Source organism: Photinus pyralis, unplaced genomic scaffold (genome assembly GCF_008802855.1).
Source record: "Photinus pyralis isolate 1611_PpyrPB1 unplaced genomic scaffold, Ppyr1.3 Ppyr1.4_unclustered_Scaffold3247, whole genome shotgun sequence".
NCBI lineage: Eukaryota > Metazoa > Arthropoda > Insecta > Coleoptera > Lampyridae > Photinus > Photinus pyralis.
The window spans coordinates 12,937-28,483 of NW_022171360.1; the positions used below are offsets into that span (position 1 = coordinate 12,937).

Here is a 15,547-nt window from a genome sequence, read left to right on the forward strand (position 1 = left end):
GACTTTGTTTGTTTTGTTTATATTAATGTACATCAACTAAATTTCCGGGTTTTCACAATCATAATAATTACGATCATTATTAAACAAACTTCTCACAATTTCAGTGTTTCATTTAAAATTCCTTCCCTACTGTGCTTCAGGTCAAAGCGTTGTCTACAAGTAACGTAAGGAGGCCCTGCCTTAGATGTTTTATCACGTGCCACTTTTCAAATTTAAGCGGGTACTTGTTTAGTTTTAGAGGGAATAGTCATTCGGGTGGCCATTTTTTAAAACGTTGCCGGGTTTATTTTATTTCCGTGTTCTTGTAGTGTGAAGTTAGCGTAGAACCTGGGGGTTAAATACACTACACAGCTCAGAGTAAGAAATAAAGATAGAGATGCCTTGATGCTTATCTATGCGTGCCATCATCTCGTTTGTTTACTAACATTGCAGGAGGCTAAGTTGTCACATTTCACGAGATAGTTTTTAAGGGAATATTAATAATATATGCATGCATCTCGAGTAATCTAAATGGATTTTTAGATGCTTATAAGAGTTCAGTAACCCAAACTAACAAGAAAAGTTATGGTGACTAGTGCACCACAACGGCAACGCTGTAACTTTGTTTTCCGTTGAGAGGTATTTTGTTTATTTCGTTAAAACGTGATTCCTTAATTTTTAGGCGTTTTTATAGTGGAGGACTTATTCGATTGTGGTGTATTAATTATGGGAGCCCTTTGAAATGGGGAAAAGCTGTATTATTTGTGGAATTATTGAATTACCTAACATAACCTTTCATCCGTATGTGTTTTGAAGTCATAGACGTGCATACGGGAATTTTCGCATTTTAATGTGTTTAGATTTCCTTCTAAGTTTCCACTTTGAAGTATCACCATACCTTATCATAGATCAATAGGGACCTTTCAAACACATACAGCTTTTGGTCATAATTATTTAGTGATACGTTATTACGTTTGCACATGTAAACAAAACATAAACTTTGTTGCCCATAAAAATAAATAAACCTTACGCCACTGACTAATGTTTACTTTCTACCTCCAAGGGTCAAATTGACTGAGATGTTGGTTCAAAACAAACGTTCACGTTGTTATAGCGTACGCGTACTCTATCTTTATTTCTTACTCTGAGCCATCCAGATTCCAGAGGAACTAGAAAATTCAGAGATCATTTTTTGGGCTCTCTGTGTGAAACCAACCGACTGTGCATCAATAAAACCCATTCCTACTGTGCTGTGACGGGTTCAAGGAAAGTGCAGTCCACTAAGTGTAGTACTATTAGCATTTTGTTTATAACGTATCGCTGCCGTTGTGAGCAGAAAGATGAGGAATGTGGGCATTGCGACATTATGTAAATGTTTCGGAAGTTATAAACCATTGCATAGGCCATCAGCAAATAAATATCAAGTTAATGCTTGCTTGAAATCTTGACTGATTTTACGTTATTTGACCAACTCTTGCTGTAGTGAAATTTGAGACTACACCTTTTCCACTTTTATTCGAGAAACTATCAAGTTAATTTGAGAAAGTATCAATTGTATTTGAGAATAGTAAAATGTATTTGAGAAAACAACAAATGTAGTTCAGAATAGTGATTTGTATTTGAGAAGGCATCAAATGAATTTGAGACTAGTAAATTGTATTCAAGAAATGGTAAAATTAAGCATTTGAGAATCAATAACAAAATCACATGTATAACATAGCCTGATGCTGCTGCTGCTGCTGTTGCGGGACTACATACAGTAGCGGAATTATAAAAATTTGATTCTTAATTATAATTCATTAGGAATAATATTACATTCTAAAATACAATAAAATTAAATGATACTTTCTCAAATACAATTGACTATTCTCAAATACATTTGATGTTTTCTCAAATCCAACTGACTATTCTCATCTATTTTGACGTTTTCTCAAATACAAGTAACAATTCTCAAATACAATTTACAACTTCTCGAATAAAAGTGGAAAAGGTGTAGTAAGTTCAACCGAGACAAAAACACAAGAAATTTTATTGAACTACATAAAATGATAATCAACATAAACTGATATGATCGTAAAAAGGTGAAAGATACTTTTCAGACTACATAACAAGAGGTCTCGGGGATTACCATGGGAAGAGAATAGCAGAGACAAACATCAAAGGAAGAAAGAAAGCAGTAGAATACTGGAGGTGGAGGAAGAATCAGCCACAAGGACAAGTAGCCAAGGGGAGGAGGAAATGGGGACAGAAAGTAATGCGGGGAGAGGACAACAATAAAAAGAGCCTAACACGAGGGAAAACAGGGAAGGGAACGAGACCAAAGGATAGGAACATCGGAAGCCAATGAACGCCCGGAGAAGAAAGCAGAGTTCCCTCTAAGGCAGAATACCAGTGGCGAAGCTGTGGCCGTACCCGTTCGGGTCGGATAACACCCAGTTAGCCGCCCCCCCCCACAACCCTCCCAATCCACAAAATCCACCACATTGTTTGGCATATGTCGCGGCCCAGCGCGATGGCAACAAAGTAGTGGAGAAACGTCCCTGCTGGTGTCTACCAGGGACGCATCCTCACGACAGTTGACTAAATCCTGGGAGAGGCGGCGACGCCAGGCATATGTCAAAGTTTCAAGTTTCAGTTCTCGTGACTTAGGTAATTGCAGTTTTATTTATTGTCCAGTTAATTGTCATCACTCAACTATCATTTTCACCCAGTTTATAATAATTGGGACCATTTCTGCAATATCCAATTGTTTTTCGCGTTCATACTATTCCTTTATAAACTTTTTCTACGAAAGTGTAGAAACACGATTGTTTTTGTAGGTAAATTGATTGTGAAAACAGGTCTTTGAAACACTAGTGCGGCAAAAATATTTTCTGCACGCATTTTCTACACGCTAATAAACATATGCGAAGTAACTCTTTATAATTGTATTGCTTTATTCACAGTTTCGTTATATAAGACAGACAATGGTAGAATTTCCTTTGCCTTCTGCTACAGAAAACGTTCTTGGGACATGATTCTTGGAGTCAGGAATCGTTAAGTATCAATAAAATTGTATCTTGTTCTGTGAAATTCGTTACAGTCATTTTACAACGTTCGCTCCAACGGCAAGTTCCAGCCACTCCAAGGACGAGAGCAACCTGTAATTATAAATTATGCTTATTTATGATTTAAAAATACAATAAGAAATTGACAAACCTTCATCATTACAAATGTTTCATTAGGCGCTTCTCTCAAAAACTTAGCGATTTATTCTCTTATGAAAACGCTCCTTTCCGAAACGCTGCTTACACTTTTGGGGTAGCAATTCATGCGAAACCGCATTAGCCATTTCCGCAACGTCCGGCGGGGTGCACATACCTTCTTCATCTTCAGTTTCGTCAAAATCTATCTTAACACTTCTTCACTACGCCACAAATTGTTTGACTTAAATTTACGATTTTTCAAACAATTATGTTTTGTCATGGCAACCGGCTTACTGGATCATTTACAATTGAAACATCCAACTACGATCAGACTATACGATTTTTTGTCGTTATTTGGCTAGTTGAAATTTCTAATTTCTAGAGAAGAATTTTTCACTTTCGTAGAAAAAATAGTATGAAACACGCATGCCGAAACGGTCATTGAAAAACTCGTATAATAGGAACACTCGCTGGCGCTCGTGTTCCTACATTTATACTCGTTTTTCAATAATACCGTTTCTGCACTTGTATTTCAATGTACTATTTCGGTGTGATTAATTGAATTTTTCCACATTTCTGAGGTTACAATCGCAAGTGCAAGTTTATTGTGTAAACAATCTTGAAAATCTGCTTTTCTCCACGAGTTGTTCGGATTTTGTGTCAATAAGGTGTTGTGGTAAGAAGCATTGTCCAATACGATAACACTTGGTTCTTCTAAATTTACTAATAATTGTTTTTCAAACCAATGTAAAAAGTTTTCACGATTCATTTCTCCGTGGTAATCGCCAGTACTTTTAGATGCAAATACCAAGATCTGCGATATCAAAGCTTCGTTTTGTTTAAAAGCTTGGGATATTCTGCTGACCGTAGAAATGTTTAAATGTAATGCTGCCACAATGCGCTGAAGGTAATCACAATTAGTAGAAGTAGTCAGAAGTAATTGAAACCATTCTTACCTCTCGAACTGAACCTAATGGTAATAAGAAACCCCCATTATCTCGTTCCTGTTCAAAATATTGAATTAAAGACGCAAGGAGTTCCTTCGCTTTACTGTTCAAATATTTCGGCATTGTGGCGAGTACAAATGTAAATAACGGTAGAATGTACACAAACAAACAGCAATTTTGTTCTGAAAAGAACACATTTTTTTGCACTAAGAGCGAAGATGAATAATAACAACAACCACAAGAATAACCGAAAACTTTCACAGGCAAAAACCGAACCAAAGTGTCAAATGTCAACAAATAACGTTTGACAACATTGTAAAAAAAATTCCGAATCTGCCAACTTATTCTCCCAAAAAGTAACTAAATAATAATGAATATAAATCCGCCAAATCTTGATTTCAATTGGCATGCCATTTTCTTCTGTTTATGACGTGCAAAGCTTTTTATAGCGAAAACCCTATACATACTCACGAGCAGGGCGTCGATTCCCGAAGATGTGCTTTGTTCACATCGACTGACCTTGATGTGAACGTGAATGTCACTGCATTCTCGAACCTACCACATCGAGCGAAAAGTTGATCGAACGCAACGACTGGTTTAGACCACTCGTTGCGTGAAAGTCATGCGCAGTTGCAGCTACAGGACGGATCTTGCAGCTGTTTTGCTATAGAGGTTATTCAGTGCCCTAACCTATAAATTCACATATTTTCTGTGAAATAAAACATAGAATTGTTCGAGGATTTTCTGGTTATTAATAGCAGTATCCATAATGCAAAAACAAAACAAAATACAAAACTGACAAATGACAGTTCAATTCTTGTCTGTGATTGGTTAGCGCATAAAGTTTGTCCACGATTCGGGAATGCAGCTAGACTTGAACTTATCCCTATCGTATACGATCATGACGTCATGGCAGCCGGTCACATCACATGCACATCACGGAGCATATCGACTAACTTCGGGAATCGATGCCCAGGGCCACCCGTTACTTTCATCATTGTATACACACCTTATAACGGGCGATCAAAAATGAGTTGCTGTCGTGCCGCCTTTGGAAGTTCAAGTAAAGGTACGATTCCTTAGACCATATAGTACATGGACTGCTAATTGTAACTAAAATACAGTCAAGGACATCGATTGGGTATGTGCGTTTCAGGGTAAACGAGTCTGTCCGAAATTGTCCGATGAGACACGATGTGAGACTGTCAACCTATAAATTAACAAACGTCAATTAATTAATTGCCCAGATATGGCAAAAAAAAGCAAACCTATTCTTATTTGTGAATTGTGGACGTATAGAAATAATGAAGAGTATTTAAAGCTTCCCGTACTACGCGGTTACTATAAAAGCTACTCTTTACGCAATCCGAGTGGTGTTCATACGACTTTAGTTTACCCTGAGATTCACATACCCACGACTACAGTGCCCTCTATCCGTGACCATCCATTTTGTATTGAAAGCATAGGGCTAATAGCAGCTCATGTACTATATGGTCTAAGTACGATTCCCATGTAAACAAAAATTCCAAAGGTGACTGGACAACACTCATTTTTGATCGCATAGTATACGGTTTTGCGAATCGCGGCACTTTCGAATCAGTGGGTATTAAATCTGACGGTTCTTTTTATACACAAAGGGGAAAGGAAATTGAATAAAAACTCAACATTTTGTGCGTAATAAAAAACGAGAACATATAAAATTATTACACACACAACCAGGCGATGGCAGGAAAACCTTCTTCGGGACAAAAACCTTAGTAAAAATCGAACCTCCTAGCCTTTTTACCGGAGACGAGTTCCTTTCGGACCTCTCCATGAATTTTGAAACACCGCAGGCGCCGTTCATCAGCCATTTTGTTGACTTCAAATCTTGGGGTTGATATCTGAATAAACCGAAAAACTTAACCTGAATCATCAATTACAAAAATATCATCTTCATTTGAATCATCCTCTATATTAATTATTAGTGGGCTACTTTTTCTCGGTTAACCATCACTTCTCTGTGCCACCAAAGAGGTTCTAGCCCAATTCCGAACGTTGATTTTCAACAAGATTCATTAAGATGTCACACCCCATTGCTAGAAAAACAAGTTTAATCTGTCAACGATTTGTATGGTCCAAAATGAAATCCCACATCAAGCTTTGGTGGCGCACAGTGTCTCGATTGTCAAAGCTCCAAGATTCATCGCCACACCGTATCACCTCCAGGTCAATTCCAGTTGGAATCTTTACGTTCCAATCACGTACAAGCATGAATTTATCTGTCCCCTTCCTCTAGGATACACGTAGGTACGCACTTACACGCATCGACCGCTTCACGGATTGCCCAGAAGCTATTCCCATAAATGACATTTCCACCGAGTCCGTACCAAGGGTTGGATTGCATGATTCGGAATTCCGGAACAGATTACACCGACTGTTCTCTTCGCTGAAATCAACCAGATCCTCGGTGTAATATCTTTATTTCAATGTTATCGCCTCTGGTGAAAAATCAGAATGCTCTTTACCTTTAAGTAAATTTTTTTTCTAACGAAAAGAACATAATACTCGGAATTAAACATGTCCGAACTATCGCATATATCATCCCCAGAGGCCAACACTTTTACACTTATTTATAATAAATAAAAATAGAAAAAAATACATACAATTAGATAAGTATATAGTTACAGATATATATTTATATACATTATATACATAGAAAAACTACTTAGTTAGATTAGGATTTAAACTGCATTAAGATAATTAAATATATCATTATGATACCTAGGCCCTAAAAAAATAGAATTACGAAAATTATTTTCGACACGCGGATCATATGGTACCTTGTACAGTAAAGCCATCGTGAGTTTGAATCCATGTCCCGGAAATTGTATATTCGTTAGTAGTATGTGAACGGATAACATTTTAAGCTTTAACGGAATATATTTCATAATAATTTTGTACGATGTGTATAATTGTATTATATTCAGCATAGCTTTGTGGGTAACAAGTTTGCCAATAATGTGCCGAGGCCGAGGCTAAATGTCAACAGTTCTCCAAATAATTTTTTTACTTGAAACCCAGATCTATTATTATTAATGATGTTATTATTCCAGACAATCATGGACATGTCCAATGGAATGGGTCGATCACTTATCCATAAAGCTATGTCGTAAGTACTATATATATGGTTCAATTCAAAGTATATTGTGTATGTGTCCGAATTAACTAATATCACATACCTAAGTTTTTTTGAGATGAGTCATACACAAGTTAGTTTGAATTAAAGTAAGTACGTAAGTACAGTGATATTTATTAAGAAGTAGATATAGGGATTTATGTATTGTTTTTCTCTATTTCTACTTTTAAAAGATAAAATATCTTCTGCAGGGGGCCTAACAATTTTAGGCAACAAAAATAACTTCTTAAAACAAATAAATATCTGGCGGCCATATTAATTAATTTGAATATTGTTGCTTTGGCTTCCGTATTTTTATTTTCCTTCGTGTGCGTTGTATTCAACTGAAGAAAAAGTCAATTGGTATAGTACCGGGGAGCGTAAGGGATTTATTTTCTGTGGTGCCAAAGCAACAATATTCAAATTAATTAATATGGCACCCAGATCTTTATTTGTTTTTAGAAGTTATTTTGGTTGCATAAAATTAGGCGCCCCGCAGAAGAGATTTTAGGATTTAAAAGTAGACATTGAGAAAAACAATACACGTAAATCCCTATATATGTCTACCTCTTAATAAATATCACTGTATATGATAGTACCTGTTCTCGCACTTCTTGACTGCACTCTGTGTGAAGTATTTCGTAGATTTTAATCTTGATGCGATTTTCCTACACGATTAGCATTTAGTTAGCCTAAAATACTCTCCAAATATACCTGTTCAAAGGCCTCTTCGCAGCAGTTTAAACCTACAACAAATTTGAAGATATCATGCCATACAACAGTCGCTAGGAATACAGAAATTATGGTTGTGTCCTCGTTCGTCATCCAATAATAAATCACACTATATACAGAGGACCATATCCTCACTAAAACCACATAGATCATAAAAGTGATTATTTTCCTAAAGCACTCGACGTCTTCCATTAATGTCATGTGCAAATTGTTATATTTCCATATCGCAGATGCAACATCCGTAGTAACGCCATACTCAATCTGCGCCAAATATTGTGTTGTACGTTTCATGTACAGCAAAACAAAAATATAATCGAGGTTTAATATGACACGGAGTACCATCCGACAAACAAAGAATATCTTACTTTTAAGGTGTTCAAATTCGTTACCGATTTCAAACGAAAATACCGTCGCAATTGTCAAGACGATACACGCAATTAAATAGAATTTAAAGCCTTTGGAAAGTTTCTCCCATTTTAAATTTTGGAAAGTCAGATGCACAATACGATTATTTCTTAATATGATAACTCTCGCGATTAGAAACTGGGCAAAAGTCGAAAAACGTTCGATGTGCCAAGTTAACGTTTTTAAGCAATACGAGGTTTTACGGTTTAGAATTTCATAATCGATAATAATGTAGACACTAGATGCGAGAAATATTAGGTAAATTAAATTTAAAACATAGGAATACAATTTTAACAGTCGCAATTGGTTCCCAGATGAAGACTTGAGAAAGTAAATGCCGAATAACCGATACAAAATTATAAGAATTTTCATTATGTTAAGGTGTTAACGTTTCAAACTGCAGTCTAACGATACCTATACTGATGTTTGCGGGAGATAAACATATCAAGACAGTTTGTGAAATTACAATAGATGACTGTACACTTTTTGTATGTCATGGTGTATATCTACTTGTATAATCTTTATACGAAAAGAAAAGAATGAACAGCATGGGGAAATCGGAACGTATTTTAGGGCTTAGTAAAATTGTATTTTAAAAATTCGGAAATTCCGCTCAGTTCCAAAGATGTTCGAAAAAAAACGAAATTAACCGTATTTGTTTTTATTTTTGTCTGGCTCTGTTTGAAAAGATATCAAAAAACAAATTACACTTTCTCGTTGTACCTAAGCTTTACAAGATGATTCCCACAGAATTTCATTGGGTTGTTTCGTCTTTGAGAAACCATCATCAACTTCATATTTTTATATGGACCGGAAACAGTACATACTGAATTGAGTAGCATCATTGAATAATAAATCTGAAATTATTCAATGGTAGCATTTTTTATTACGAATACATCAATCATGTATGGCACAATATGATTCTTATACAGGGTGGCGCCTAGGGCGACGCAAGGGATTTCAATGGTAATTTCTTTATAGTCAATTACTAGCTCCCCTAATTATTTTACAGCAAAAGTTTAAACACGTTTTTTAGAGAAAAAAATACTGCCTCTGTTCATATTACTATTATTTATAATTTTTTGTTTTTCAAAGCCGTAGAAATCAACAAAATAAAAAGGTTCATTAAGGGTCCATTTTACAATAAATCAGGACGGTATGCTGTGGAATAAGGTCCTAAAAAAACAGCAATCACGTTTCATTATTTGCCTTTGACCGTTATTAAATTTCTACTTGTTTATAAATTAGTTTTGCTTATCATGTATTTAACTGAAGAGAAAGTGCAAACCGTTCCAAACAGTACACATGCTAAATGGGGATTAACTCGAGCGTTGTAGGGACATACTGAATTTTGTAGATTAGATGGTAGAAAGAAAAAAAGTTTTTAATAATGTACAAAAAACGTAGCCACAGGAAAATACTCGAGCGCGTCAGACATTGATAGTGTATATGCCCATCGTGTCTTTGATATTGGAGGTATGTTAATCTGCCGGGTTGTATGGTGGGAGAGGCTGTACGGAAGAGTAGAAACCTATAATTTATGACACGACTGCTTATGATCTCATTCAACTGACATGATTCAACTGCTGGCGTGTGGAAATCGGCAGATTGTATTATTTCTGCTATTCTTAAATAATTTCCTTTGAATCACGTCACGCTAAAATTATTGAAAATTGAAATGCACACTTTTCAACACGCAGTCAACCCACTTTGATTTATTCTGATTTATTTATTTGTTGTGCCTCTCTTGTTCCGGGGCCTTAACAGGCTTGTGCCCAATTACAGAGCCACACGCATTATGCGCTTGAGTAAACTCCAAAATCCCCTATTGGGCTTCCCCATACTAATTTTTTTATTTTAGTAGGAGAGCCCAATAGGTGATTTTGGGGTTTACTCATTTTTTCAAGCCTACAGAGGGAACGTATAATTTGGCGCAGATAGGAATCAAATTTATTTTTAATTTTAGTAAGTTATGCAGGTCCGTGTAATACACTTTTTGAATGAAAAAAAGCGCCTCAACCACATAGGATTCGTCCGTTCAGTTTTTTAAGGACCGAATTGCTATTCTGTCAATATAACTAGAACTAGTGGGCATCGTTCCTATCTCTGACTATATAGGTACTGACAATCCTATATAAACCCTTATTTGGGTTTCGAGGAACCGCCAAGTAATCTTTGTCTACTATAATCTTGACAGAGCGTTTAGAACACTTAAATAGATTGCAAGCAAGGTACTAAACTAGTATGAATTAAAATTTTATTTTAATAAATAATTCAAGTGCATTTTGGATGTATGCGTTCAAAATTCAAATATAATTTACGCCCTTCTGGTGCCAGTAGGACGCCATTCTTTTCGAATGTTATGCGGTAAGGAGTTTCTGGGCTTGGCTTAACTCTGAAGTTCAGCAACAATTTAACTAAAATCGTTTTCACAGTCAATTCCGCAAATCTGCTTCCTAAAACATTTTCGGTTGACGCTAATCGTAATATAAGTACGATATCCGTACCTATGCACTTTCGGGGTCCATTCCCGAAGGGCATATAAACCCAAGGATTTTGTTTGCTAGCGAAACGTTCTGGGTCGAATTTATACGGGTTTGGAAAATAGTTTTCATCATAATGCAACCCGATTGAAGAGATATAAACGTTTACACCTTTGTCGATGACTAAATCACTTCCAGGCACTTTATAGGATGCTTTACTGCGACGGTCCAGGAACGGCAATGCCGGATATTTTCGGAGAGTTTCTGAAAGTTCAGTAATGGGTATTTTTTAAATAATATTCCCTTTACCTTTTAATACCATATCTAAGTACCCCATTTGACTTATCATTTCGTAAGAAATCTTATTTTTGCCACCGCATAGTGACCGTATTTCCTCCCTTAAGCGTTCTTGAACGGAGCGATTCATGGCTAGCTCATAGAGAGCAAAACTAATTGTCGTCCCTGTCGTTTCAAACCCAGCGAAAAGGAACTGCATTGCCGCGCCTCCAATTAAATTTTCATCTGAAATGCGAAAATTAGAAAACTTGATTTACTCGTTTATTGGGGCTTACTTACCAACACTATGGCCATCTTGTTCTAACTGGAGCAAAACGTCAATCAGATCGCCCCTTTGGACGTATTCGCATTTTTTTCGTTTCTCTGTAATACTGACGAAAATATCTTTGAGGTAATGCGCCGCTTGAGACTCAAAAAACTTCAGCTTGAAGACCTCCACCAGTATTGGAGCAACGAAAAATGCAGCCATGCTTGTAGCCATTTCTGAGAGTTGTTTGGTCATTTTAAAGAATGCTGATTCTTTCTGAAGGGCGTCGGCCTTTATACCAAACCCACACGCCGATATCGCATCTACCCCATATCTCATTGCAAAGTCACGGCAGTCAATTTCATTTTTACTAACTTCATCCACGTGCCGGATCACACCATCGCACCTTTCGGCAATGGTCCCAAACATGTTTTTTAGTTTGGCCGAGGAATAAGTAGTACTAAAGTACCTTCGTAACGTTTTCCATTTTGAGTTTGCTGTGAAGAACAGCATGTTGGCACTCAATTTGTCATCTTTACTATAAGTTACAGCATGGTTGGTAAAATTATGAAAGTCCTTAATCATCACATTTTTTATAATTTCAGGATCGCGAATTAAAATACACGGCTGGTCAAATGTATAAAATCCCACGTATTCTGTTCGTTTTGAGTTATAAATTGTTTTGTAAAAGTCTCCAATCATTTGTTTTCGTGAACAAACGGGAAAGAAATTTCCGAAAAACGCCGTCGGTTCCAGGTACGGAACGTTTCTTTTCTTCCAGTAATGGAAATTCCTTGTAACATGAAGATACAAGAGAAGTGTGAAAGACGCAATAACAACGAAGATGAAAATCATCTATAAAATATACCTACTATACAAAGTGTGGATATGGGTAACGAATGCTCTTACCTTTTCTGGAAGACACAAACTCTATAGCTGGTAGAGACATTTTCGATTTATATATCTGGTTAATCAGCAATGCAGCAGTTTGCAAATATATTGAACAAATAGATGCGGTCTAAACATTGGTCAAGATATTCAATATTGGCAACAAATACCTACATTAATTAAACACATATGACAAATAAGTAATATTAGGTACTTACAATATTTGGATTGAAATGCAAATCTCATTATGTACCTACTTAATTACAGTTCGACAAATTTAAAACAAATTTGCTTCGTCTATTTTACATCCAATTTTCAGAATGGATGTACTAAAAATTGTTAAACTTGTTAAATAACAAAAGTCACATCAACTCAAACAATGATCATTCATTAAAAATTATCAAAGTCCTCGTTTGAGATCGAAGGGACTTCAGCGCATTTTTGTGTGGCAGATCAGTATTCTATTAGCCACTTTCGACTCAACCATCAATAACAGATCTTGTCGAAGGCTACTACATTCACTAACCGCTTCCCACTCCGCGTGCACCCGCAATTCGCTTTTAAAGATTTGACTCCACCATCAGTAGGATCGTGTCGGGAGCTACCACATTCCCTTTGACGGTACCCACTTCCGACGTTCCGTTCATCCGCAATTCGCGTTTGAAGATTTGATCCACCATCAGGAAGATCGTGTCGGGGGCTACCACATTCCCTTTTACGGTACCCACTTCCGACGTCCCGTTCACCCGCAATTCGCGTTTGAAGATTTGACTCAACCATCAGGAAGATCGTGTCGGGGGCTACCACATTCCCTTTGACGGTACCNCCGACCCCTGATCTAGGATCACACGTCACACCTGGCAATTTTGATACAAAATAAAAAGGTCGTTAACCTCTTTTCTTTTAAATTCTGACGTTTGAAATTTGTTCTCAATGGTTAATCGATAACTTATCGATAATTATCGATTAATAGATAGTCAATCGATAAATTTAAAAAAAATGGTCGACCGGTCAACAAAAAAAGAATTTTTTGCGCATGGGATTTACACAATATATATTCTGACTATAATAAGCAAAAATAAATAAAAAGTGCGATTAAGACATCGAAAATATTTGCTTTTACAAAAGTTACAGCGATTTGATTGAAAGCTTTCAGGGGCGAAAATTAAAGCTGGAATCTTTGTTTTCCCTAAAAAAAAAAGAAAAATGGAGGGTGATATTTTTCCGCGGTTACTTAGCAAAGAGGAAAAAAAATCCTGGAACAGTTTTAAGGCAATAGTCCATGGTTTCCCGTTCAGTGTTTCCTGGGAAACCATAGAGCTGAAAATTATGACGAGCTGACAGGATTTGGTTTTGTATCATGGGGTATAGAATGTCTCTAAAGAATAAAGATGCACAGGTTACATTCTCATTTAGATCAATTTAAGGATAATATGGGAGCTTATTCGGAATAAGGACAACACTTTCTCGAGACAATGGAACTTAGGCACCTTCCCAAGGCCAGGAAGTTGGAAGCATGATGGAAGATCAGATTCAGTTGAACATGACAAAAACAGCAAAACTGTTCCATTTTTAAACATTTAGACTCTAAGATAAACAAATTATAAATGTAGAAACGTTACCATTTAATAAATCATGCCTATGTAAGTAGGATTCTATAGGTATTTTTATTTTTTGGTTTTTTGCATTTTTTTCACACAAAAACAAATACATAACCATTTTTTGTTCTAATTCTTATTTGTGGCTATAGAAGCAATAAAAATAAGGTATATATGTCCCATGCGCAAAAATGCTGTAGACCGGTGTAATTTATCGAAAATGTTAAAGGATTGGTCGATAAACCTATAATTACCGATAATCTATCGATTAATCTCACAACTAAACTATTAAGATAGATAATTATCGAGAGAATTTTTAACGACATAAACTTTTCAATGTTTAGGTATACCAGTTTACTTCCAACAAAAGCGATGTAAGAGCATTGTTGAGTTGCCATATGATCACAATTCACAACCTACTGCTGTACTCATTTTTGAGGATTATCGTCCACTTGATCACCTTTGATTTCAGACAACTTGAGCATCAAAAGATCCTGTTTTATTTAAATTATCTCTCGCAATATCAATACCAAAAAAACAAAAATGTTAGCGAGTGTACGCATGGATGATGTAATATATCGATTGAGAATATATATCGATGAGATTTATGAAAAAGTATCGATAGTTTTCTCTTGATAATTTCCGCTACTTATTTATTAATCGATAAATATCAGAGATAGACAATTTTCGTGGCAATAATAATCGATTATTATCAGCAGCTAACAATCATTATTAATTATTTTCAAAAGTTATCGATAATTATAAAAAGTTATCGATAATTATCAAACGTTATCGATCATTATCGAAAATTAGCCTTACGATTTATCGATAATTGTCGATTATTATCGAAAGTTAACGATAAGTGATTAAAGTTATCGATAATTATCGATAGTTATCAATTAATGATTAATCGATAATTATCAGACTGAACAGACTTATCGATAAATCGATAACAATTTCATTTATCGCTCAGCTCTAGTAGGTATACGAATTCACGTAAACTGGGACCGATTTATTTGTGCACAATGCTGCATGGTTATAAAAAAAGCTGATTCGCGAAATTTAGTTATCAAATGTGAATGTGGAAATGATGTAGCTGCCTGCTTGCAACGGACAATATTTTGCCTTAAAATTTTTTTTGATCGTTTTTTAATAACAAAATCTCCCGCTTTCAGTAAAAATGTGGAACCTGCCTATTTTACTGCCTGTGAATAGAATGTATGAAATTGCATTCCTTCAAGGACAAGGACTGCAAGCTTCGTTCGTCTAAATGTATTATTATTTACATTACAAATTTACGCAATGCTTCTTAAGGGATCTATTTTTAGAACATTCCAATCCATTTATAAAACCATTCCAATGATAACACAAAAAAAACATCCCGAGTTCCTGACATCTAACGATTAAAAAGGGAAATATTCGAATGGTCAAATAAATGGTTTGTAATGCTGCCATCTAATGTCAATGTAACGCTCCACTTTCGATCGCCCACGGACTTTCAAACGATCGAACTGCTCCTAGCGGCGGCCAGTTGGCACATGGTCACAAAATGTTATATGGGATCCGCGCTTCTGATAGTTATAAATTCATGGTTAAGCGCAGTCCTAGTTATAGCAAAGTTCTGGTGCC

General features: G+C 36.0%; 3 protein-coding genes across 3 annotated transcripts; all 3 read right to left on the bottom strand.

Annotated features, from left to right (window-relative positions):
• Positions 1-3,631: 3,631 nt before the first annotated feature.
• Positions 3,632-4,564, bottom strand: LOC116182006. Its single transcript, XM_031502465.1, has 2 exons — positions 4,121-4,564; positions 3,632-4,065 (listed from the first exon to the last, which is right to left on the bottom strand). The coding sequence occupies exons 1-2, from the start codon at positions 4,232-4,234 to the stop codon at positions 3,697-3,699; spliced, it is 483 nt and encodes a 160-aa protein (XP_031358325.1). The 5' UTR covers positions 4,235-4,564; the 3' UTR covers positions 3,632-3,696.
• A 2,253-nt stretch (positions 4,565-6,817) lies between these two features.
• Positions 6,818-8,482, bottom strand: LOC116182008. The gene is made up of 4 exons (XM_031502467.1): positions 7,983-8,482; positions 7,868-7,936; positions 6,934-7,020; positions 6,818-6,881 (listed from the first exon to the last, which is right to left on the bottom strand). Exons 1-4 carry the CDS (start codon positions 8,340-8,342, stop codon positions 6,828-6,830), a joined length of 570 nt encoding a protein of 189 aa, XP_031358327.1. The 5' UTR covers positions 8,343-8,482; the 3' UTR covers positions 6,818-6,827.
• A 2,127-nt stretch (positions 8,483-10,609) lies between these two features.
• LOC116182003 (cytochrome P450 6j1-like) lies at positions 10,610-12,499 on the bottom strand. Its single transcript, XM_031502461.1, has 5 exons — positions 12,342-12,499; positions 11,465-12,287; positions 11,198-11,410; positions 10,913-11,152; positions 10,610-10,861 (listed from the first exon to the last, which is right to left on the bottom strand). The coding sequence occupies exons 2-5, from the start codon at positions 12,285-12,287 to the stop codon at positions 10,680-10,682; spliced, it is 1,458 nt and encodes a 485-aa protein (XP_031358321.1). The 5' UTR covers positions 12,342-12,499; the 3' UTR covers positions 10,610-10,679.
• Positions 12,500-15,547: the final 3,048 nt, after the last annotated feature.